General features: G+C 40.5%; 1 protein-coding gene across 1 annotated transcript; it reads right to left on the bottom strand.

The window, feature by feature from the left end:
* Nucleotides 1–280: 280 nt before the first annotated feature.
* LOC117501532 (collagen alpha-1(I) chain) lies at nt 281–26396 on the bottom strand. Its single transcript, XM_034160421.1, has 23 exons — nt 26382–26396; nt 26235–26291; nt 25799–25852; nt 25398–25451; nt 25263–25316; nt 25119–25172; nt 24989–25042; nt 24849–24902; nt 24714–24767; nt 23613–23666; nt 12725–12769; nt 12570–12623; nt 11390–11443; nt 10413–10466; nt 10228–10299; nt 10108–10143; nt 9983–10027; nt 9825–9857; nt 5946–6092; nt 4126–4180; nt 1521–1715; nt 658–744; nt 281–554 (listed from the first exon to the last, which is right to left on the bottom strand). Exons 1-23 carry the CDS (start codon nt 26394–26396, stop codon nt 352–354), a joined length of 1584 nt encoding a protein of 527 aa, XP_034016312.1. The 3' UTR covers nt 281–351.
* Between the last annotated feature and the right edge of the window lie 17 nt (nt 26397–26413).

The raw sequence follows: 26413 nt of genomic DNA, 5'->3' as shown, positions 1-26413 counted from the left end.
ACAGACTAGAATTACTTAGACTTTTAAAAGTACATGCAACAAACAAATATCACTGCTGTTTAGGATCTGCTCTGCAGGCGCAGTAATAATACCACGGGACTAGATTTTTGGACAGATCATGGACCTGCAGGCCTGTCATCAGCTGAACAAGTTGCTTTTACAGCAACTGTCTCTTCCAAACCATCACGAGTTTAAACGATTTGACAGTATTGTACAGTTGTCTCTGGTTCATAGATCTGTGGAGGTATTTAAAGGCTCCTGAATGTTGGATCTCCACTCCTAAGCTTCGGAGGGGCCCTTGAGCTCGGTCACCGAAGGATGAGATCTTGAGTGTGAATGAGCTTCGAGGTCTCATGGGTTTTTGTAGCTGGAGGACTTCTTTCCACTGACTACATAGAGAGGTGGTACTCTGCCTACACAGGTCGATGGGTCACAGAGTCCGGGTGGTCCTGATGGTCCTCTAGGACCAGGTGCTCCAGGAACTCCAGGACTACCTGTTTCACCACGTTCTCCGTTTTTACCATCCTTACCAATGCCAGAGACTCCCGGTGCACCTAAAATCACAATATAAAGGTGTTGGTAAGAAGGATTAAGCGCAATACTTTGTGTTAGAAAACAGTTTTAATGCCAAAGGTTGTGACAAGAATCCAACATTACCTGGTGGACCTGGCTGGCCTGGGATTCCTTTGATTCCTACACCATCCTCTCCTTTGGCCCCCTTAGCTCCCTTTTCTCCCACATCACCTGCAGGGCAAGACCACCAAAGTCACAACATGATGAAAATCAAGGCCTACGGATATTTTCATGGAAGCAAAACGATTGACACTGAAATCTGTTTCTTAGCCTGTCTGAGGTTTTTTATATCAGGAGACCCGACAGTCCAATAGAGAGAAGAATGCAAACTTGTTCGTTTTGCTTGAAAACAGATCTCTTCCTCTTCTGTGTCCTCTTCTTCTCTTCTTGTATTTTTGTATATTTTGGAATTTTAATGCTCTGTTTTGGTGGTACTGTTTTTGATATTGTTTTTACTGTGAAGCACTTTGGGCAGCTGCTGTTGTAAATGTGCTATATAAATAAAATTGACATTGACATTCCTCAAACCGGCAGTGGCGGCCTTGTTGGGCAGCAGACTGATGCTTTGAAAGTGGAAAACTGATTTCAAGCTCTTCACCCACACTTGCTCCTAATTTCCATCATGCACATGATGATACACGGATGTATTTTTCTTTTATTTTTTTCCAATAAATTTTGCAGCAAGTATTGTGTTCAGAATGGAATCACAAAATCTGGGGTGACAATGGTGGCGGATGGAGGGATATGTTGAGATTATATTTAAAAATAGTGACTGAAACTTGACAGTGTCACAAAAATGTGACAGTTTTTTTGTGACTGTATCATGGAAAATACAAAAACAAAAACCGTAACCAGATGTCTGATTGCTGAACATTGTTTGTTGTAAGACTGGTGATGGGCACATGATATTCGAGTACTAAAGCAGAGATTTGAATGGTGAGTCTAACCTTTGTTGCCCGGAGCTCCTGGAAGCCCAAAGAAGCCTGGAGGGCCTTTGGGACCAACTGCCCCTGGAGCTCCTGTTGCACCGGTCGCTCCTGCTGGTCCTGGGGGCCCAGGGAGTCCTACTGGTCCAGGAATACCAGGAGAACCAATGGCTGCTGGCTTCTTCAAGAAGTCTTTCTTAAACTCTTCTAAATGTTCTGTGTGAGTAGGGAACAATGACACAGTTACAATATTTACAGATCCTAACATGTTGCCATGGTAACGGTACTTTCACATTATGGCAGTAATGCGCTTTGCATGCCCCACTGGTCCGTGCCGGTCTTTACCGCCCCAGAACTGCAGGACTTATCCTGATTATTGCTTAATACTGCTAACATTAGACATGCTGTTACAAAGTACCCAAAATTTACAGCATTTATATATGACAAGATATTGCTGGGTAATCTCAATTTCCATCTGTGGACCACTGAATCCTTATTGATAAAATATCTTTTGTAATGTTAATCTGAATACACTTTTCCACTGAGTTGTAGTTAACATAAGTGTAACATAGCAGAAACAATTTTTGTACTGTAGTTGAGTAAATGTATTGCAGGGGTGGTGGCCAAGTGGTTAATGCGCTTGGTTTCAGTTCAGAAGGCTCCAGGTTCAAATCCCTCCCCTGCCACATTTCTCCACATAATGTGGAGTTGCGTCAGGAAGGGCATCCGGCGTAAAACCTGTGCCAATTCAACATGCAGATCCACCTTGGATTTGCTGTGGCAACCCCGAGTGCAAACAAGGGAGCAGCCGAAGGGTCTTACTATTTGAGTAAATGTATAGATTCCACCACCGTTTGTCTTCAAGCTTACATTTTTCTCCTATAATGTCAAAATGGGGAATGATGATGTAGGTTTCCCCAGAAATCAAAGCACTAAACAAGATAAACTCCATTAATGAAAGAATAAACGTTAATAATAAAAAAAAGTACATTATAACTATGCACAAAAATCCAAAATGAAAGAGCTGATAATAAAAGGGTGCGACATTTATATATTTTTTCATCTTCAAGAGGCATTTCATGACAGGTGAGATTTATACTCAGGTGTGGCTAAACTCTGAAAAATATGGTAACTTTAAATATGGGCAAAATTGTCTTCCTGGGAAGCATATCTCGAGGCGCTCACAGTAAGGTGGCCAGATTTCTGAAATGATACCATGGAGAGTTCGTTTGGAAGCTTGGTGGTCAACCAATCAAAATAATTTATTCAGATCAATATTATGCAGCAAATAGCACAGACACAATGACGTTTGAAGAGCAAACAGACAGACAGACAATCTAAAATGAGAACAATGGACAGAGAAAAAAAAACCACACACAACAACAAAAAAACAGACTTGTATATGTTCATACAGTTTGCCTCATATGCTGTGAGACTGTGGCTGTAATTAGAGTCGATGTGATGCATCATTCCAAGACAAAACAAATCTTTGAAGCAATAATGTGAATTGAGGGCACAGAAAAAAAATGGATCCACCAAAATCCTCACACGATCATTCACTGACCAAGAAATTCAAACAATGCTTTATTTTTTTATTTTCTTAATAAAGCACCCTTCAGTGGGGAGATGATGGTGTAGTGGTTAAGCGTTGGGCTTCAGACCAGAGGATCCTCGGTTCAAACCCCAGCCTGACCGGAAAAATCACTAAGGGCCTTTGGGGAAGGTCCTTAATCCCCAGTTGCTCCTAGTGTGTACTGAGTGCTTTCCATGGCAGCACCCTGACATTCCGGTGTGTGAGTGTGCCTGTGTGAATGTGAGGCATCATTGTAAAGCGCTTTGGGCGTCTGCTGCAGACGGAAAATGCTATATAAATGCAGTCCATTTACCATTTCAGTTCATTATGAAAATTAAGCATTCTTGAAATACTATTGAACTGTATTTTGACAAATCAGTTCTTACATACAGATGTTGACACATCTCCTGATGCCTCAAAATCTATGAGGAGCAATTGAGATATTTTGAGCCTGACCCAGAAAAAAGTAGGGTGTGTTTCTCCATGTTTGGGATTCTGAGAAACCAACATTCCTCAGTGTTGTACTCAGTGAGTCAAAACTTCACACATTCTTGGGAAAAGTTGGTTTTTCAGACTGAAAAGTTGAAGAACCACACCTTACCTTTTCTGGGTCAGGCTCTAAACTTCAATCGCTCCTTGTAGGGCACTGATTTATAACATCAGACATTATGGTTTTCTGGACCTTTACTTGAGGAAATGCTCTCTACCTGGACCTCTTTGAATTTTAATTAATTATGCCTGTCAGAGGATCTAAGGGACATGTACCACAGACTCACAGCATTAGCTTGACTACATTAGTCGCACTTACTTTGGAATTCAAGCAATTTTCTATAATAATAATCTGACACTTCCCAATTCACATTTTTTTAAACTGCAAAATGTCACTTCGACCTGACAAATTGAGCATTCACAATCTGAAATGTGAACCTTCCCTGTGTGCAAGTCTGGTACATAATGTAAGTTGTCACAGTGCATCACATACACAATAATGGGTAACAGACATACAATATATTTTTTTACAGTTTTAGGTATGTGCACAAGAACATACTGTACCTTCAACAACAGCTGAACACATTTGTCGCAGTAAGGTGTCACTGATTTTTGGGCCCTAGGAGTTAATACAGAAGTGTTAAAAACCATGTAAACTGTATCTTCTTTGACTAGAATATTTAAAAAAATCAAGTGGAATGATCATACAGGAGTAACAAAGTCAACAGTTTGGCCTTTGTATCAATGTACACGGAGAATTACCCAAATTCCTACAGTAAATTAACTTTCAGTTAGTAGATTGGTAAATATGAATCTCAGTGTTAAGAAACATTTAGAATTGGTTGATTCAACCTTTTTATTGATGAATTGTTCATCTCAAATTTGGCTGAAATGCCTGAATTTTAAAGTGTAGGTGACACAATATGTAATGTTTTTTGAGCATTTAAGACTAAAATTAAACATCAGTTTGAAATTTATCCTTTCCTGGTGCACAGTTACTGAAGAGATAAATATTCCTATTTTGAACTGCACGCCACTAAAAACCAGGAACTTCCTGTCGAGTCCCGACATTGGAGAAGAAGGAGGAAGTGATATCAGCACCGGAACCATTATCTTAATAGTCCCATTAATTTATGGATTTTTACAGGCTACTGACAGCCCTGTTTCCACCAAGTGGTTCGGGTCGGTGATGCACATTTTTATACGTGTCAGAACAATTAATTCTCGCTGGCAGAATCCTTTTGGTTGGCAGGTGGAACACATATTGATGAGCGTGTACACACGGTGTCTGCAGCTTCTCCACTCGACATGGAGGGAAACTGAGTATTTACACATTTTATTGTTTTGTGAATCATCACGGGATAATTTCATCACGTCCAGACTGAGACGTTATGAGCAGATGAGGCGCTGCGAGTCTTAACTTGCAGTGCAAAGCGATTGCAGTGGAACTAGAGGATCCATTCACAACAGAGACTTGATCCATCAGATGCAGACGCAACGAATGGATTATACCTGTAGTTAAACATGCCGGTCACAGATCAGTACAGCAGAGACTCGACCCATCATGGACTTTTCTTCAGCCAGGACAACAAATTCAATTATTTTCTTGAAACGGACAGGTAAGACTATTTTATTTACTCCTTGTGTGAATGGTTTTAATATTTAATAATAATGTGTTACGCTACTAACGTACAGTACACTAACTGTATTCAAGAAGGAAAAAATATTTATTTTAAAAGCACCTGATATTTTCAGTCCCTCGTGACATTTTTCAGATTTGAAATGTATGTACCCGTTTGTCAGAAAAAAAAAAATCATAAATAAAAAATCCACACTTGCTCATCACTTTTTTCTGATGTCACAGATAGTAAAACTAACTCTTTTAATCAGCTGATTACGACCAAAGAGCTGGCCAAAAAAAAGTTCACCATCTCCACCCGCATGCCGAAGTTATCTGCATTGTTCATTTATTTATTTTATAATCACCATTCTGTGTTCTGAACACAGAATGAAAAAAATCATCCAAAAAAAAAAAAAAAAAATCGCTCCACCTCTGGCATGTTTACAATTGATTTGGGCTTGAACCAATTCCATGATGATGACGGTGCACTTCACATCACAATTCCGGTGATGAAGTAGCAACAATATGGCCGTGGTTGAGGGCTGAAATAGAGTGCAGGATTCAGACAGCTGTAGTTTATCCTTCACCTGTGCACTTGCTGACTTTTATTGTTCAGGATTTAAAAAAAAAAATTAACATTTCATCATTTTTAGTGATCATTTGTGCACATTTTTTGGTGTCACCTACACTTTAAGGGTCAATATACTCTAACTGTAGGGGCACTGCAGTGCACGAGCACAATGTTGGTAAGTCCAGCACTTACAGGTAGACCTCTGGGCCCTGGTGGTCCAGGGGTACCAGGTTCCCCCTCCAGGCCTCGTGCTCCCATTGGACCAGTCAAACCCTCGTGGCCTGGCAAACCTGGTCTGCCATCAGCCCCTGTAGCTCCTCTTTGACCCTTTTCTCCTTGCTTTAGTTGGGGGGTGACGAAACAAAACCAATACAAATAAATAATTTAATTCATGCAACTCCACACTATGTTCTTGAATATTACTTTAATATTCCATGAAAGTTCCAGGTATGTTACAGGACAAACCTACGTTGCAGAAGTGGAGTCAGTTCTTGAATTTTACAGAATCTTATGTTGTGTGAAAAATGTTGACATTTTATCAACGTATGTGTTTGACAGTTAACATTAATGTCAAGGTTGGAGTTTTGCTGGGTGTTCTGTTTTATTTTGTTCTGTTTATTATTTTTGCATTTCGTTGGTTTCTTCTCTTGCTGGGGTTTTTCTGCTTGGGTCTGCCTATCTTTCTTTCTCTTGTCTCTCTCCCTTGGATCTTGGTGATGGGTGTTTCTCTCTCTCTCTGGCCACGTCCTAATTCTGGTGCTTTCCATGCACACCTGTTCCTGATTTTCTGATCACCACCTGTAGTTATTTAAGTTCTCTGGGTGTGTTTGTTCCCCGCCAGTTTGTCATGTCTTGTGCCCTCATTCCAGCTCTCTTCCTGCATTCCATAGTCCTGCCTGTCTCTTTGTGTGTACCTGACCTCCAGCCTGTTGCTTCGACCACGCCTGATAGCCTGATGTTTTTGTACTGCTGCTTTTTCTGGACTGCTTACTCGTGTACCGACCACCGCTATCCTTAATAGTAAAACCATCTAAAAACCAGAGCTGTTTGTCTGAGCCGTGCATTTGTGTCCAGCTATCCAGATCATCCAGCCTGATAATTAAAAGAAAAAAAGAATGTCATCAAATCTTTGATAGGAGTCTAAGATTCACCTTAGAGTTTCTGTTTACAGGAAATCAAACTCCATATGCAATATTTACAGAACATTTACATTTTTAAAGGGTTTATTCATTCTTCAAATAAATAAAAATCTGGCACTTAAACTATATATTTATATGAATGAGAGCTGCTACAAAAAAAAGAAAAAGAAAAACACACACAACCCCCAAACAAGATCCAAAAGATTTCAGATAAACTCCATGACAGTTATTATAGCACGTTTTATAAGAAAAGTGCTAACGGTGCATCTGGAAAGTATTCACAGCGCCTCATTTTTTCCACATTTTGTTATGTTACAGCCTTACTCCAAAATGGAGAAAATTCTTTTTTTTTTTTTTTCTCAAAATTATACACACAATTCCCCATAATACCAATGTGAAAGAAGTTTTGAATTTTTTTCAAATTTATTAATGACAACAACAACCTAAGAAATCACTCATACATAAGTATTCACAGCCTTTCACATGAAGCTCAAATTGAGCTCAGGTGCCTCCTGTTTCCACTGACCATCCTTTAGATGTTTCTACAGCTTAATTGGAGTCCACCTGGGGTAAATTCAGTTGATTGGAAAGACACACACCTGTCTACATATAAGGTCCCACAGTTGACAGTCAGAACACAAACCAAACATGAAGTCAAAGGAATTGTCTGTAGACCTCCGAGACAGGATTGTCTGGAGGCACAAATCTGGGGAAGGGTACAGAAACATTTCTGCTGCTTTGAAGGTCCCAATGAGCACAGTGGACTCCATCATCTGTAAATGGAAGAAGTTTAGATCCACCAGGACTCTTCCTAGAGCTGGCCGCCCGTCTAAACTGAGCGATCGGGGGAGAAGGACCTTAGTCAGGGAGGTGACCAAGAACCTGATGATCACTCTGTCAGCGCTCCCACGTTCCTCTGTGGAGAAAGGAGAACCTTCCAGAAGGACAACCATCTCTACGGCAATCCACCAATCAGGCCTGTATGGTAAAGCAACCAGATGGAATCCACTCCTGTAGCTGTGCACCGATGCTCCCCATCCAACCTGATGGAGCTTGAGAGGTGCTGCAAAGAGGAATGGACCAAACTGCCCAAAGATAGGTGCACCAAGCCTGTGGCATCATATTCAAGAAGGCTTAAGGCTGTAATTGCTGCCAAAGGAGCATCAACAAAGTACTGAGCAAAGGCTGAAGACTTAGGTACATGTGAGTGAGTTATTAGTTTAAAAAAAAAAATAAATTTACAAAAAAAAAAAAAAACTTTTCATGGTGTCATTATGGGGTGTGAGTAGAATTGAAGGGGGGGGGGGGGGGGGGATCACTCCTACTGTAGAACAAAATGTGGAAAAAGTGAAGGTGCTATGAATATTTTCCAGATGCCCAGACCAATGAACACACCCCAACAACTGGCGCTGACATTGATTTCCAGAATGATATTTGGTGATATTAAGTTTTTGCTCTATAATTAATAGAAATAAACCAGCATATTTTATAGTCATAATATAAAAGCCTGAGGGATAAAATTAGAACACACGCACTATGCATAAGCTTCAACATGAATTTGCTTGATGGGGACATGAGCTGGACGTTGCTTTCTATCTTTTCTGTTGACTTTGTCCCTTATTTTTAAACTTCCCATATTACCAAAGAATTTCATTAAAAATGTGTGTATTTGTCACAGTTGGAGAATGGCTGAAGACCCCAGTGTAGAGGTAAGACAAGTTGGCGTAAGAAACGGGCTGTTAGAATCAGGGCTGTAGTAGAGATCAGTACACAGGAAACAATAAAATAAATAAATATATAAAAATAAAGGGCACAAGATCAAGGCACAATAAGCAAGCAAAGGTCTCCAAAAATAGCAGGGACCATCAAAAACTCACAAGGAGAAATAAGGTTCAGTTACAAGAAGGTAGAATAAGGAAGCACTAGAAACTTACAGCAACAAACAGACAACATTCAAATGAGGCCTGAGAGGAACACAAGGGTTTAAATACACCAGGGGGCTATCACACACAATGGAGACAGGTGAGGGTAAACACTCATAGGAAACAGCTGTGGAGAAACACAGGAAGGAAGATAACAAAACACATAAGGAAACTGTGACTGCCAAAGTAAAGCAGGACATAAATGAGAAAGACAGAACAGTGACAACACAGAACCAAACCCAGGAACAGTCACAAGAGGGTGACAGAGGACAAGGACAGGCAGGAATCACAACAATATCATATCTAGATGGAAGTCAATGCAAACAGTTCATGTTTGTGTGTTGAACTATGAGATAAAGTGGAAGAACACAGAGTTCTGAGGTCTGCCAAGGTCCAACAGTTCTCTGCTGCTTTCTTTGTTTTTAACTCTTTTTTTTTCCATTGTTAGAGTTATTTCTTTTATCACTCCATTAATATTCTTTGAACTTGATCTCTGTGTATCCTGATTGCTGACCTTTGATCCTGATCACTGAATGAGGAAGCACTTTGTCCCTCATCAATAACCTTTCATCTTGATTGCTGACCTTTGATCCTGATCACTGAATGAGGAAGCACTTTGACCCTCATCAATAACCTTTCATCTTGATTGCTGACCTTTTGATTCTTACCATTTGTATTTGATCTTGATCACTCATTCATGATTCTGATATTTCAGCCTTCGAACCTTTGATCCTGGTGGCTCACATTTAGTTCTAGTGACGTATCTTTGATTGCTTATCTTTGATCTCTAATTAGGATCAAACAAAACAGGATTTGAGATTAAAAATCAAAGGAATCAGAGCCAAAGTTCAAATTTCATTGATTAAAGTCAGGATCCACAGCTTGATCCAGAGCCACGCTAAATTTTAATGGATTCTTCTTGACCTCAGTCTCAGCTTGATTTCCTTTTGATATATTCATCTGACAGACAGGCGGCCATGAAAAAACATGACCTGGTTTGATAGAAATACCTCTCCTTTGATTCCAGAAACTCCAGGGAGGCCCTGAAACGTGCACAGATTATATCATGGTCAGATACATGTGTTACTAAAACAAGTCTGGCAAATGTATAACTGACTGAATCTTCAATACAAAACTTAAACTCTGAGAATGAAACATATATAAGTACCTGATCTCCTTTGACCCCTGGAGCTCCTGTCCGTCCCTTGTCCCCCTGAGTAAAACGAAGCAATGATCATCAGTGGGTTCCTGTGGAGTCTGTTTACAGATATTATTGAAGTTAAAGGATTTTACCTGACTTCCTTGAGGTCCCATTGGGCCCATCAGCCCCTAAAAAGACATAAACAAATCACACTTTAACTTAAGACACTTTCAAAAAACACTTGATGAGTAACGATGTGAGATTTGTCTAACCTGATCACCTTTGTGACCAGTATGACCCTTTATTCCTTTAGCACCAGTGTTCCCTTTATCTCCTTTATGACCCTGAAAATACAATTTATTATTTTGAAATAGTAAAGTTTAATCACAGGGACATTTTAAACACCAGAAACACAAACAACATTCCTGACTTGGGAACTGGTACATGAAAGTCTTACCGGAATGCCAGGAGGACCTACAGGCCCGACTGGTCCCTGCTTCCCTGTGTCACCCTAGGAATGATTGATGTAGTACATGTCAATCAGTACACCAATGTATCTTCAGAATCAGGTACAAAGTGCACTTAAAGGGGAACTATGCAACTCCGATCTTTTTTTTTTTTTTTTTTTTTGCTGTTTTCTCTTTTCTTTTGGTTGCATTATTTTCTACAGAGCTCCCTCTGCAGCTTGGAGTACATATGACATATAACTGTTGTAAAAACTCACTCCCGGCCCTCCCCCCTTCCCCAGGTGGGTAATGATATGCAGTATCAAAAAATAAAATTTAAGACAGTTTATATTCCTATTGTGTTATCAACAGTGTTGACACAATTACTTTGAAAAAGTAATCCAGTTACTGATTGCTCCTTGAAAAAGTAACTTAGTTACTTTACTGATTACTGAATTTTAAAAGTAACTAAATTAGATTACTAGTTTTCTTAGTTTAGCCTAACTCAGTGGAAGCTCGACCAAGGCTTAACAGTGTGTGTGACACCTTGCTCAGGCACAGTATCTTTTAGTCTTCCTCTAATAGCAGTTTTCGTTGCTTTTTTTTGCTGGCTCTGCCATGACGATGAACATATAAGAAATAAATCAATCGGTGGTGCGTTTTTATAGCGCTAACTAGTGCCTTGACATGGGGGCATGAATGTGTTGTTGTGCCATAAAGCAGTTTATGTTTCTTGCAAGATCCGAGACTTCCTCATTCAAATGATGCCGGATTGGTGTCCTTGAAGCTCCAAGGCTGGTTTTCCGCTACAAGACGCTTGGCAGGGAGAGCCTCTATTCTCTCCGGAAGAAGTCATTCTAATTATTACTCTGAAACTATAAAAATGTTGTATAGTTGCCCTTTAATAAACTGAACAACTAGACACAGATAAATAGCTGGTGAAAATCAATTATACTGTACTTAAAATGAAAAATGTTTCTCAACTCACAGTTGCTCCTTTGTCTCCTGGTTTTCCATCAGAACCTGCTGTTCCAGGCGCACCCTACAGAAAACACACAACTCTGAATGATTGTGTGCTTTGATTTCTATCTGTCTTTCTTGTCCTCTGTCTCCATCTTGTGACCGTTTCTGGGTTTAGTTCTCTGTGTTGTCACTGAGCTGTCTTTTTTTTTTTTGCACTTCCTGTTTTATTTTGGTAGTCAGTTTCCTTGTGTATTTTGTTAGCTTTTTACCTGTGTTTCTCAGGTGTTTCCCATTAGTGTTAACCGTAGCCTGTCTCCCATTTGTGTGATTACCTCCCATTGTATTTAAACCCCTGTTCCTCTCAGGCTGTTTGGCTGAATGTGTTGCATTTTGTCTTCTCCTCACATGTAGTTTTCTCAGGCTGCCTTGTTTTGTGGTGGAACCTGTTTCTTTTCTCCTAGTGTATTTTTTTAGACTGCCTGCTGATTTTTAGAGTCTGTTGCCCTCTTTTTGGAGCTTCTACCAACCTATTCTCTCTGTGACACTGTAATTCAGTTTATTTTTAGTTCAACTACACTGAGTTTTCTGATCTGCTCCACCCCTTGTCTTTGATAATTACCTTCACCAACAAAGTTGGGCTTATGGCTATGTTGTCACCCCTGTATGTTTATTTGTGAACAGTGTGGAAGCCACAGTTTTTCATATCAAGAAAAACTGGATTTATATCCTGATAGGCAAGAAGTGATTCAATTTTTCAAGGTCAAAGTCATGAAAAAATATTGAAAAAAATTCCTATCCTTTACAATTAACAAATTTTCAGAAATTCATAAGTGTCAGAGATTGAATTTCTTTGATATGAGTGTTTTACATTGAAAGCCCCATTTAATGTATATATTTTACATTATATTTTAATCAAATATGCCCCAATCACTCTCTTATTTGAAAATGAGGTGCAGACTGGCACTATCACCTGACAATGTTTGATCTGGATCTGATCCAGATTGCTGATATTTGATTTTAACACCTTCAACTGCTTACTCCAATTAAGTAACGTTTGCTGATCTTAACATTGAAAAGCCCTTTTGATCTGTATTTTGTCTTATAATTTAACTTATGCAAAAACACTTCTAACAGTTTTCTGACCTTAAATTCTGGATTGCAGCTCTTGTTTTTCATAGTAATATAGTGCAACAATGCAGTCTTACATTTTTTCCAGGATGTCCAATTGGTCCCACTGGTCCCACAGCACCAGTGTCGCCCTAAACCCAGAAGAAAAAGAACAGTTCTTACTTGTACATGCTCTCAAAATTCAGCAGGTTTTATAGTTTTACTATGTAAACATGAGAAAGATTTCAAATACCTTTTCACCAGGAGACCCGGCTGATCCCTGTTTGCCTGGAAGACCCTACAAATAACAGTTATATAAAATGTCATCAGCATCACTTTATTGTTGAAGTACAAAAGGTGGCAACATAAAAAACACACTTATTAGCCTACTATAATTACAGTGGAATCAATCAACTTCAATCAACTTTTTTCTTATATAGCGCCAAATCACAACAAACAGTTGCCCCAAGGCGCTCCATATTGTAAGGCAAGGCCATACAATAATTATGAAAAACCCCAACGGTCAAAACGACCCCCTATGAGCAAGCACTTGGCAACAGTGGGAAGGAAAAACTCCCTTTTAACAGGAAGAAACCTCCAGCAGAACCAGACTCAGGGAGGGGCAGTCTTCTGCTGAGACTGGTTGGGGCTGAGGGAAAAAACCAGGAAAAAGACATGCCGTGAAGGGGGGCAGAGATCGATCACTAATGATTAAATGCAGAGTGATGCATACGGAGCAAAAAGAGAAAGAAACAGTGCATCATGGGAACCCCCCCACAATCTACGTCTAAAGCAGCATAACCAAGGGATGGTCCAGGGTCACCCGATCCAGCCCTAACTATAAGCCTTAGCGAAAAGGAAAGTTTTAAGCCTAATCTTAAAAGTAGAGAGGGTATCTGTCTCCCTGATCTGAATTGGGAGCTGGTTCCACAGGAGAGGAGCCTGAAAGCTGAAGGCTCTGCCTCCCATTCTACTCTTACAAACCCTAGGAACTACAAGTAAGCCCGCAGTCTGAGAGCGAAGCGCTCTAATGGGGTAATATGGTACTACGAGGTCCCTAAGATAAGATGGGACCTGATTATTCAAAACCTTATAAGTAAGAAGAAGAATTTTAAATTCTATTCTAGAATTAACAGGAAGCCAATGAAGAGAGGCCAACACGGGTGAGATATGCTCTCTCCTGCTAGTCCCCGTCAGTACTCTAGCTGCAGCATTCTGAACCAACTGAAGGCTTTTTAGGGAACTTTTAGGACAACCTGATAATAATGAATTACAATAGTCCAGCCTAGAGGAAATAAATGCATTAATTAGTTTTTCAGCATCACTCTGAGACAAGACCTTTCTGATTTTAGAGATATTGCGTAAATGCAAAAAGGCAGTCCTACATATTTGTTTAATATGCGCTTTGAATGACATATCCTGATCAAAAATGACTCCAAGATTTCTCACAGTATTACTAAAGATCAGGGAAATGCCATCCAGAGTAACGATCTGGTTAGACACCATGCTTCTAAGATTTGTGGGGCCAAGTACAATAACTTCAGTTTTATCTGAGTTTAAAAGCAGGAAATTAGAGGTCATCCATGTCTTTATGTCTGTAAGACAATCCTGCAGTTTAGCTAATTGGTGTGTATCCTCTGGCTTCATGGATAGATAAAGCTGGGTATCATCTGCGTAACAATGAAAATTTAAGCAATACCGTCTAATAATACTGCCTAAGGGAAGCATGTATAAAGTGAATAAAATTGGTCCTAGCACAGAACCTTGTGGAACTCCATAATTAACTTTAGTCTGTGAAGAAGATTCCCCATTTACATGAACAAACTGTAATCTATTAGACAAATATAATTCAAACCACCGCAGCGCAGTGCCTTTAATACCTATGACATGCTCTAATCTCTGTAATAAAATGTTATGGTCAACAGTATCAAAAGCAGCACTGAGGTCCAACAGAACAAGCACAGAGATAAGTCCACTGTCCGAAGCCATAAGAAGATCATTTGTAACCTTCACTAATGCTGTTTCTGTACTATGATGAATTCTAAAACCTGACTGAAACTCTTCAAATAGACCATTCCTCTGCAGGTGATCAGTTAACTGTTTTACAACTACCCTCTCAAGAATCTTTGAGAGAAAAGGAAGGTTGGAAATTGGCCTATAATTAGCTAAGATAACTGGGTCAAGTGATGGCTTCTTAAGTAATGGTTTAATTACTGCCACCTTAAAGGCCTGTGGTACATAACCAACTAACAAAGATAGATTGATCATATTAAGATTGAAGCATTAAATAATGGTAGGACTTCCTTGAGCAGCCTGGCAGGAATGGGGTCCAATAAACATGCCGATGGTTTGGACGAAGCAACCAATGAAAATAACTCAGACAGAACAATCGGAGAGAAAGAGTCTAACCAAATACCGGCATCACTGAAAGCAGCCAAAGATAACGATACATCTTTGGGATGGTTATGAGTAATTTTTCTCTAATAGTCAAAATTTTGTTAGCAAAGAAAGTCATGAAGTCATTACTAGTTAAAGTTAATGGAATACTCAGCTCAATAGAGCTCTGACTCTTTGTCAGCCTAGCTACAGTGCTGAAAAGAAACCTGAGGTTATTCTTATTTTCTTCAATTAGTGATGAGTAGAAAGATGTCCTAGCTTTACGGAGGGCTTTTTTATAGAGCAACAAACTCTTTTTCCAGGCTAAGTGAAGATCTTCTAAGTTAGTGAGACGCCATTTCCTCTCCAACTTACGGGTTATCTGCTTTAAGCTACGAGTTTGTGAGTTATACCACGGAGTCAGACACTTCTGATTTAAAGCTCTCTTTTTCAGAGGAGCTACAGCATCCAAAGTTGTCTTCAAAGAGGATGTAAAACTATTGACGAGATACTCTAACTCCCTTACAGAGTTTAGGTAGCTACTCTGCTCTGTGTTGGTATATGACATTAGAGAACATAACAAAGGAATCATATCCTTAAACCTAGTTACAGCGCTTTCTGAAAGACTTCTAGTGTAATGAAACTTATTCCCCACTGCAGGGTAGTCCATCAGGGTAAATGTAAATGTTATTAAAAAATGATCAGACAGAAGGGAGTTTTCAGGGAATACTGTTAAATCTTCTATTTCCATACCATAAGTCAGAACAAGATCTAAGATATGATTAAAGTGGTGGGTGGACTCATTTACTTTTTGAGCAAAGCCGATAGAGTCTAATAATAGATTAAATGCAGTGTTGAGGCTGTCATTCTCAGCATCTGTGTGGATATTAAAATCGCCCACTATAATTATCTTATCTGAGCTAAGCACTAAGTCAGACAAAAGGTCTGAAAATTCACAGAGAAACTCACAGTAACGACCAGGTGGACGATAGATAATAACAAATAAAACTGTTTTTTGGGACTTCCAATTTGGATGGACAAGACTAAGAGACAAGCTTTCAAATGAATTAAAGCTCTGTCTAGGTTTTTGATTAATTAATAAGCTGGAATGGAAGATTGCTGCTAATCCTCCGCCACGGCCCGTGCTACGAGCATTCTGACAGTTAGTGTGACTCGGGGGTGTTGACTCATTTAAACTAACATATTCATCCTGCTGTAACCAGGTTTCTGTTAGGCAGAATAAATTAATACGTTGATCAATTATTATATCATTTACCAACAGGGACTTAGAAGAGAGAGACCTAATGTTTAATAGACCACATTTAAGTGTTTTAGTCTGTGGTGCAATTGAAGGTGCTATATTATTTTTTCTTTTTGAATTTTTATGCTTAAATAGATTTTGCTGGTTATTGGTGGTCTGGGAGCAGGCACCGTCTCTACGGGGATGGGGTAATGAGGGGATGGCAGGGGGAGAGAAGCTGCAGAGAGGTGTGTAAGACTACAACTCTGCTTCCTGGTCCCAACGCTGGACAGTCACAGTTTGGAGGATCCAAGAAAATTGGCCAGATTTCTAGAAATGAGACCTGCTCCATCTAAAGTGGGATGGATGCCGTCTCTCCTAACAAGACCAGGTTTTCCACAGAAGCTTTGCCAATTATCAATGAAGCCCACCTCATTTTTTGGACACCACTCAAGACAGCCAGCAATTCAAGGAGAACATGCGGCTAAACATGTCACTCCCGGTCCGATTGGGGAGGGGCCCAGAGAAAACAACAGAGTCCGACATTGTTTTTGCAAAGTTACACACCGATTTAATGTTAATTTTAGTGACCTCCGATTGGCGTAACCGAGTGTCATTACTGCCGACGTGAATTACAATCTTACCAAATTTACGCTTAGCCTTAGCCAGCAATTTCAAATGTCCTTCGATGTCGCCTGCTCTGGCCCCCGGAAGACAATTGACAATGGTTGCTGGTGTCGCTAACTTCACATTTCTCAAAACAGAGTCGCCAATAACCAGAGTTTGATCCTCGGCGAGTGTATCGTCGAGTGGGGAAAAACGGTTAGAGATGTGAACGGGTTGACGGTGTACACGGGGCTTCTGTTTAGGGCTACGCTTCCTCCTCACAGTCACCCAGTCAGCCTGCTTTCCCGACTGCCCGGGATCTGCCAGAGGGAAACTAACGGCGGCTAAGCTACCTTGGTCCTCACCGACTACAGGGGCCAGGCTAGCTGTAGAATTTTCCACGGTGCGGAGCCGAGTCTCCAATTCGCCCAGCCATGGCTGGGCGAATGGCTAAGGCCATTTGCTTCGCCCAGTGGAAGCAAATGGTAACAGTATTTCTTTTAAACATGTTATTGTTTACTTAATCTAACACTCTTACTCTTAATCTTACTCTAACACCAGTAGAGGCTCTCACTGCGGTAATTGTATCACTTCCTGTTCCGGAGCACAGCGATGTTTTTCTGTATCTGTTAGCTGTTTAATCTGCGCAGTTAGATTGATCTAGTTAACTAGATAACGATTTGTTTCCCAGTGTAATCTTTACGTGCCTTAACTAAAGCACTCCCTCTGCTGAATCACCTCTAAATTATTTACACATTATTCACTTTGTGTTTTTAGGAATCCGCTAGCTTAGCGCAGCTACTAGCTCTTAGCCGGTTTAGCATGGTGGCTTCTACTGTCTCTCCCGCACTTTTCTGCTCTGGGTGTGAAATGTTTAGTTATTCCTCTGCCTCCTTTAGCAGTAATGGTACTTGTAATAAGTGTTGCTTATTCGTAGCTTTGGAGGCCAGGCTGGGCGAATTGGAGACTCGGCTCCGCGCCGTGGAAAATTCTACAGCTAGCCAGGCCCCTGTAGTCGGTGCGGACCAAGGTAGCTTAGCCGCCGTTAGTTTCCCTCTGGCAGATCCCGAGCAGCCGGGAAAGCAGGCCGACTGGGTGACTGTGAGGAGGAAGCGTAGCTCTAAACAGAAGCCCCGTGTACACCGCCAACCCGTTCACATTTCTAACCATTTTTCCCCACTCGGCGACACGCCCGCCGAGGATCAAACTCTGGTTATTGGCGACTCTGTTTTGAGAAATGTGAAGTTAGCGACACCAGCAACCATAGTCAATTGTCTTCCGGGGGCCAGAGCAGGCGACATTGAAGGAAATTTGAAACTACTGGCTAAGGCTAAGCGTAAATTTGGTAAGATTGTAATTCACGTCGGCAGTAATGACACCCGGTTACGCCAATCGGAGGTCACTAAAATTAACATTGAATCGGTGTGTAACTTTGCAAAAACAATGTCGGACTCTGTAGTTTTCTCTGGGCCCCTCCCCAATCGGACCGGGAGTGACATGTTTAGCCGCAAGTTCTCCTTGAATTGCTGGCTGTCTGAGTGGTGTCCAAAAAATGAGGTGGGCTTCATAGATAATTGGCAAAGCTTCTGGGGAAAACCTGGTCTTGTTAGGAGAGACGGCATCCATCCCACTTTGGATGGAGCAGCTCTCATTTCTAGAAATCTGGCCAGTTTTCTTAAATCCTCCAAACCGTGACTATCCAGGGTTGGGACCAGGAAGCAGAGTTGTAGTCTTACACACCTCTCTGCAGCTTCTCTCCCCCTGCCATCCCCTCATTACCCCATCCCCGTCTGGTGCTCCCAGACCACCAATAACCAGTAAAAATCTATTTAAGCATAAAAATTCAAAAAGAAAAAATAATATAGCACCTTCAACTGCACCACAGACTAAAACAGTTAAATGTGGTCTATTAAACATTAGGTCTCTAAGTCCCTGTTAGTAAATGATATAATAATTGATCAACATATTGATTTATTCTGCCTTACAGAAACCTGGTTACAGCAGGATGAATATGTTAGTTTAAATGAGTCAACACCCCCGAGTCACACTAACTGCCAGAAAGCTCGTAGCATGGGCCAAGGCGGAGGATTAGCAGCAATCTTCCATTCCAGCTTATTAATTAATCAAAAACCCAGACAGAGCTTTAATTCATTTGAAAGCTTGTCTCTTAGTCTTGTCCATCCAAATTGGAAGTCCCAAAAACCAGTTTTATTTGTTATCTATCGTCCACCTGGTCGTTACTGTGAGTTTCTCTGTGAATTTTCAGACGTTTTGTCTGACTTAGTGCTTAGCTCAGATAAGATAATTATAGTGGGCGATTTTAACATCCACACAGATGCTGAGAATGACAGCCTCAACACTGCATTTAATCTATACTCAACAAAAATATAAACGCAACACTTTTGGTTTTGCTCCCATTTTGTATGAGATGAACTCAAAGATCTAAAACTTTTTCCACATACACAATATCACCATGTCCCTCAAATATTGTTCACAAACCAGTCTAAATCTGTGATAGTGAGCACTTCTCCTTTGCTGAGATAATCCATCCCACCTCACAGGTGTGCCATATCAAGATGCTGATTAGACACCATGATTAGTGCACAGGTGTGCCTTAGACTGCCCACAATAAAAGGCCACTCTGAAAGGTGCAGTTGTATCACACAGCACAATGCCACAGATGTCGCAAGATTTGAGGGAGCGTGCAATTGGCATGCTGACAGCAGGAATGTCAACCAGAGCTGTTGCTCGTGTATTGAATGTTCATTTCTCTACCATAAGCCGTCTCCAAAGGCGTTTCAGAGAATTTGGCAGTACATCCAACCAGCCTCACAACCGCAGACCACGTGTAACCACACCAGCCCAGGACCTCCACATCCAGCATGTTCACCTCCAAGATCGTCTGAGACCAGCCACTCGGACAGCTGCTGAAACAATCGGTTTGCATAACCAAAGAATTTCTGCACAAACTGTCACCGTGACGAGATCCTGAGGCCCATTGTTGTGCCATACATCCAAGAACATCACCTCATGTTGCAGCAGGATAATGCACGGCCCCATGTTGCAAGGATCTGTACACAATTCTTGGAAGCTGAAAATGTCCCAGTTCTTGCATAGCCAGCATACTCACCGGACATGTCACCCATTGAGCATGTTTGGGATGCTCTGGACCGGCGTATACGACAGTGTGTACCAGTTCCTGCCAATATCCAACAACTTCGCACAGCCATTGAAGAGGAGTGGACCAACATTCCACAGGCCACAATTGACAACCTGATCAACTCTATGCGAAGGAGATGTGTTGCACTGCATGAGGCAAATGGTGGTCACACCAGATACTGACTGGTATCCCCCCCAATAAAACAAAACTGCACCTTTCAGAGTGGCCTTTTATTGTGGACAGTCTAAGGCACACCTGTGCACTAATCATGGTGTCTAATCAGCATCTTGATATGGCACACCTGTGAGGTGGGATGGATTATCTCAGCAAAGGAGAAGTGCTCACTATCACAGATTTAGACTGGTTTGTCAACAATATTTGAGGGAAATGGTGATATTGTGTATGTGGAAAACGTTTTAGATCTTTGAGTTCACGTCATACAAAATGGGAGCAAAACTGAAAGTGTTGCGTTTATATTTTTGTTGAGTGTATTATTAGACTCAATTGGCTTTGCTCAAAATGTAAATGAGTCCACCCACCACTTTAATCATATCATAGATCTTGTTCTGACTTATGGTATGGAAATTGAAGACTTAACAGTATTCCCTGAAAACTCCCTTCTGTCTGATCATTTCTTAATAACATTTACATTTAGTCTGATGGACTACCCAGCAGTGGGGAATACGTTTCATTACACTAGAAGTCTTTCAGAAAGCGCTGTAACTAGGTTTAAGGATATGATTCCTTCTTTATGTTCTCTAATGCCATATACCAACACAGTGCAGAGTAGCTACCTAAACTCTGTAAGTGAGATAGAGTATCTCGTCAATAGTTTTACATCCTCATTGAAGACAACTTTGGATGCTGTAGCTCCTCTGAAAAAGAGAGCTTTAAATCAGAAGTGCCTGACTCCGTGGTATAACTCACAAACCCGCAGCTTAAAGCAGATAACCCGTAAGTTGGAGAGGAAATGGCGTCTCACTAATTTAGAAGATCTTCACTTAGCCTGGAAAAAGAGTCTGTTGCTCTATAAAAAAGCCCTCCGTAAAGCTAGGACATCTTACTACTCATCATTACTTGAAGAAAATAAGAACAACCCCAAGTTTCTTTTCAGCACTGTAGCCAGGCTGACAAAGAGCCAGAGCTCTATTGAGCCGAGTATTCCTTTAACTTTAATTAGTAATGACTTCATGACTTTCTTTGCTAATAAAATTTTAACTATTAGAGAAAAAAATTACTCATAACCATCCCAAAGACGTATCGTTATCTTTGGCTGCTTTCAATGATGCCGGTATTTGGTTAGACTCTTTCTCTCCGATTGTTCTGTCTGAGTTATTTTCATTAGTTACTTCCTCCAAACCGTCAACATGTCTATTAGACCCCATTCCTACCAGGCTGCTCAAGGAAGCCCTACCATTAATTAATGCTTCGATCTTAAATTTGATCAATCTATCTTTATTAGTTGGCTATGTACCACAGGCTTTTAAGCTGGCAGTAATTAAACCATTACTTAAAAAGCCATCACTTGACCCAGCTATCTTAGCTAATTATAGGCCAATCTCCAACCTTCCTTTTCTAGTTGTAAAACAGCTAACTGATCATCTGCAGAGGAATGGTCTATTTGAAGAGTTTCAGTCACGTTTTAGAATTCATCATAGTACAGAAACAGCATTAGTGAAGGTTACAAATGATCTTCTTATGGCCTCAGACAGTGGACTCATCTCTGTGCTTGTTCTGTTAGACCTCAGTGCTGCATTTGATACTGTTGACCATTAAAATTTTATTACAGAGATTAGAGCATGCCATAGGTATTAAAGGCACTGCGCTGCGGTGGTTTGAATCATATTTATCTAATAGATTATAATTTGTTCATGTAAATGGGGAATCTTCTTCACAGACTAAGGTTAATTATGGAGTTCCACAAGGTTCTGTGCTAGGACCAATTTTATTCACTTTATACATGCTTCCCTTAGGCAGTATTATTAGACGGCATTGCTTAAATTTTCATTGTTACGCAGATGATACCCAGCTTTATCTATCCATGAAGCCAGAGGACACACACCAATTAGCTAAACTGCAGGATTGTCTTACAGACATAAAGACATGGATGACCTCTAATTTCCTGCTTTTAAACTCAGATAAAACTGAAGTTATTGTACTTGGCCCCACAAATCTTAGAAACATGGTGTCTAACCAGATCCTTACTCTGGTTGGCATTACCCTGACCTCTAGTAATACTGTGAGAAATCTTGGAGTCATTTTTGATCAGGATATGTCATTCAATGCGTATATTAAACAAATATGTAGGACTGCTTTTTTGCATTTGCACAATATCTCTAAAATTAGAAAGGTCTTGCCTCAGAGTGATGCTGAAAAACTAATTCATGCATTTAATTCCTCTAGGCTGGACTATTGTAATTCATTATCAGGTTGTCCTAAAAGTTCCCTGAAAAGCCTTCAGTTAATTCAAAATGCTGCAGCTAGAGTGCTAACAGGGACTAGAAGGAGAGAGCATATCTCACCCATATTGGCCTCTCTTCATTGGCTTCCTGTTAATTCTAGAATAGAATTTAAAATTCTTCTTCTTACTTATAAGAGTTTGAATAATCAGGTCCCATCTTATCTTAGGGACCTCATAGTACCATATCACCCCAATAGAGCGCTTCGCTCTCAGACTGCAGGCTTACTTGTAGTTCCTAGGGTTTGTAAGAGCAGAATGGGAGGCAGAGCCTTCAGCTTTCAGGCTCCTCTCCTGTGGAACCAGCTCCCAATTCAGATCAGGGAGACAGACACCCTCTCTACTTTTAAGATTAGGCTTAAAACTTTCCTTTTTGCTAAAGCTTATAGTTAGGGCTGGATCAGGTGACCCTGAACCATCCCTTAGTTATGCTGCTATAGACTTAGACTGCTGGGGGGTTCCCATGATGCACTGAGTGTTTCTTTCTCTTTTTGCTCTTTATGCACCACTCTGCATTTAATCATTAGTGATCGATCTCTGCTCTCTTCCACAGCATGTCTTTTTCCTGGTTCTCTCCCTCAGCCCCAACCAGTCCCAGCAGAAGACTGCCCCTCCCTGAGCCTGGTTCTGCTGGAGGTTTTTTCCTGTTAAAAGGGAGTTTTTCTTTCCCACTGTAGCCAAGTGCTTGCTCACAGGGGGTCGTTTTGACCGTTGGGGTTTTTCCGTAATTATTGTATGGCCTTGCCTTACAATATAAAGTGCCTTGGGGCAACTGTTTGTTGTGATATGGCGCTATATAAATAAAATTGATTTGATTTAATTAAAACAAAATATATTTCTGCAACATTATCTAAATTCAACAAAAACCTAAAACACCAACTTCTAAAGTCCATAAGTACTCACCCCTTTTGAGATAAATTAGTCACTTTTACAGCAAGTTTAGTATTATACAATTTGTGTCGTGCAAGAAAATGTGTAGGTCAATGAAATAATGATAAACAATAATTTCTACATAATCAGAAACATATTGTCAGTCGTTCCTGAGTTTAGCCATTTGTTCATTATTTCATGTTAAACTTGGTGCTGATACTAGAATTTTAAATGTTTTATCTCTTGATGGTAAAAAACTTTTATAATTCTATTAAAAACAAATGAACAGATGCGCGCGCGCACACACACACACACACACACACACACACACACACACACACACACACACACACACACACACACACATATATATATATATATATACTATATACAGCATCCTTGAAGTCAACTTAGAAAAAAATTGTACTTACTGGAATACCAACAATCCCCCTGATGCCAACAGCTCCAGGAGTACCAGACTCACCCTGTTCAGGTAAAAAGATTCAAATAAATGAATGCATTCAGGTTCCTGGGTAATTTTAACTTCACTTAATGAGGTAAGAGGCTGAAGCGCTGAGTGATTTTAAAAGCCTGTCAAGTCAGAGAAGCAAACATTATTTATTCATTTTTCCCCTCAGAGATTTGTTGGACAATTATATGATTAACAGAGTCAATCAGTGACTTAGTCAATCTACAAAGTTTCTGTCAGTAACTCTAGAAAACTACCACATATTCAATTCAGAAATGGTGTTGGTGTGTGTGTGTGTGTGTGTGTGTGTGTGTGTGTGTGTGTGTTTTGTACAGGTTGACCAGTGATGCTTTGTGAGTTATCTTAGGATCCTGGGAGCCACCAACACCACCCGTGCTTGTTTTCATAAGACATTTAAGTTTTCATGTTCTTTTTCATGTCTGTGGATCTTGGGCCTCTGAAACTGAAGAGCTCACGGTGTCATGAAGTCATTAATCAGAGCTCTTTGACGGCCCTGATATCATAGCAGAAGAGCAGTGGTCCACGTTTTTAGGGGTCCTGTGCCTGAGACATTGACATTAACTCGTGATGTAGGGTAATGACTGGATGTCTTTGGTACGAGGTTTCTATGAGAGAATTGGATGAAGCGCACTCTTTGCATTGTGAGAGATTGTCAGCTGAGACACTGACAATGTGGTGCATGTCTCCATGCGCGATCCAGTGCATAGGTGCCTCAGAATACAAGAAAAGACTCCCAATCTTGATCCTTTGGAATCCACATGGGATAAAAGAAAAAAGTAGCCATAAATTTCCCTAATGAAACAGAAATTTAGTTGTTTGACAGCTACAACGTGATCCACTGATCCCCACTCAGGTGTTTCCATAAGCTTCAAGCTAATGATGTAATATCTGTTGCTGGTGTTTTTCATGACCAACATGATACCCAGCAAGGATCCAGGTTTTTTTGGATTGATTGTTGGGAAGCTGAATCAGCACTAATTTTATTCATGCAAAAATATTGACTTATGGAGCAGCATATTCTCTACTGGAGGTCTGAAGTCACCTTGGCTCCATCAGTTCCTGGAAGTCCATCCATACCATCTTTACCCGGTTCACCCTGGAATCACATGAACCAGAAGTTGAAATTCATAATTTCATGAAATCACCAGTTTCTCTCTTATGAGTTCTCAGTACTCACAGCACCCCCTTTATCTCCTGTAGCTCCCTGTTCTCCTTTAGCTCCCACAGCCCCCTAATGGAAATCAAACCCCCACTTTGAAAAGGAAACATCTTCCAAAATCAGATTTTCCTTCAAAATCATCAAAATGTTCAACTCACTTCATCGCCCTTTGGACCCGGTAAACCCTGTCGTCCTCGGTTTCCCTCCACACCCTGTGAAAAAACATTTTAAGTGGTTCAACTGCAAAAAAACAACAAATGTTGAACTCAGTAAATGATGAGTACGTACGGGAGCTCCAGGTGGGCCGGTGGGTCCGGGGACACCGTTGAAACCTGGAGAGCCCTACAAACAGAAAACAGAAGTCCAGAAGGTACTTCAGCGCCATCTTATATATATAGTCCAAAAACGTGAAAGTATTTTGCTTTGTCTCACTCTGTCTCCCTTCTCTCCAGGTGCACCAGTGAGACCGATGGGCCCTCTTTGTCCCTAAAATGACAAAATGGTGTTTTGACTTCACATTTTTTCTCTGAACCCACAAAACACTGCAAAGACACGCGGCCTCCTTACATCATCCCCCATCCGACCCGGTGCACCTGGGGTACCTGGTACTCCAGCATCTCCCTGCAGAGAAACCATGATAATTAAATGTCTGTCTGTCAAACTTGGATTTTTTTCTTCTTTTCTTAAACACTGCAACTACCTCAAAATGAAAAGTAATGTTTCTAATTCTGAATGAATTAATGTTGCACAAAGTCTGGCATAAATGACTTGATTGGTAAAATGTCGCACTTCACAAAGTTAAATGGAATGTCAAACACATTAAATTTCATAAAAATATGTCAGTTCCTGCAATTTTAATGGCACTTTTCTGGCTTCATCTCTTTTTACCTGATAATTTATCCTGATAATTGTATTTTTTAAATTCAAAGCTAAGCTTGTTAAATTAAATCAATAAGTAAATCACGTACTTTCTCTCCAGGCTCTCCATTGTTTCCAGGCTCACCAGGTATTCCTTTGTGTCCCTGAAGGCACAAATACATAAATACATTAAATGCATAAATTAAAAAAAAATATATATATTTTTTAAATTTTTTTTTTAAGCGCTGAAGATTTAATTCAAACGATTTCTTTTAATCTCAAAAGCAATATAACATGGAAACTCTATGGAATGCTCCATCTGGAATTAAGCCATTGTTGTCATTGCTTGACATTTACTGTGCTGTAATGATTTATTAGTGAACCCCCCCCCCCCCCCCCCCACCCCACCCCCGCCCAGCAGGAAAACACATTTAATAAACATTGAAACATTTTAAGATTAAAAAGCCCTAATGTTTGTGTGCCTGGTGTTGGTTTCTGGGACCAGGTTGCTTGAAACAATGAACACCTGTACCAACCACTTCTCACCTTCATTCCTGGCAGTCCAGGGAGACCCTGTGGTCCAGCTGGACAGGCGGCAGGACACTGCAAACAGATGCAAATGCATGATGGTCAAATAAAAGCTCAAAGCTGACAGTTGGCAAATGTCAGTGTCCCATTTTGAAGAGAAATCACCAATCCCATTGCCATGCATATAGGAAAGATTT

The sequence above is a fragment of the Thalassophryne amazonica genome, chromosome 20, assembly GCF_902500255.1.
Source record: "Thalassophryne amazonica chromosome 20, fThaAma1.1, whole genome shotgun sequence".
Taxonomy (NCBI): Eukaryota; Metazoa; Chordata; class Actinopteri; order Batrachoidiformes; family Batrachoididae; genus Thalassophryne; species Thalassophryne amazonica.
This window is presented reverse-complemented; position numbering and strand designations above follow the sequence as displayed.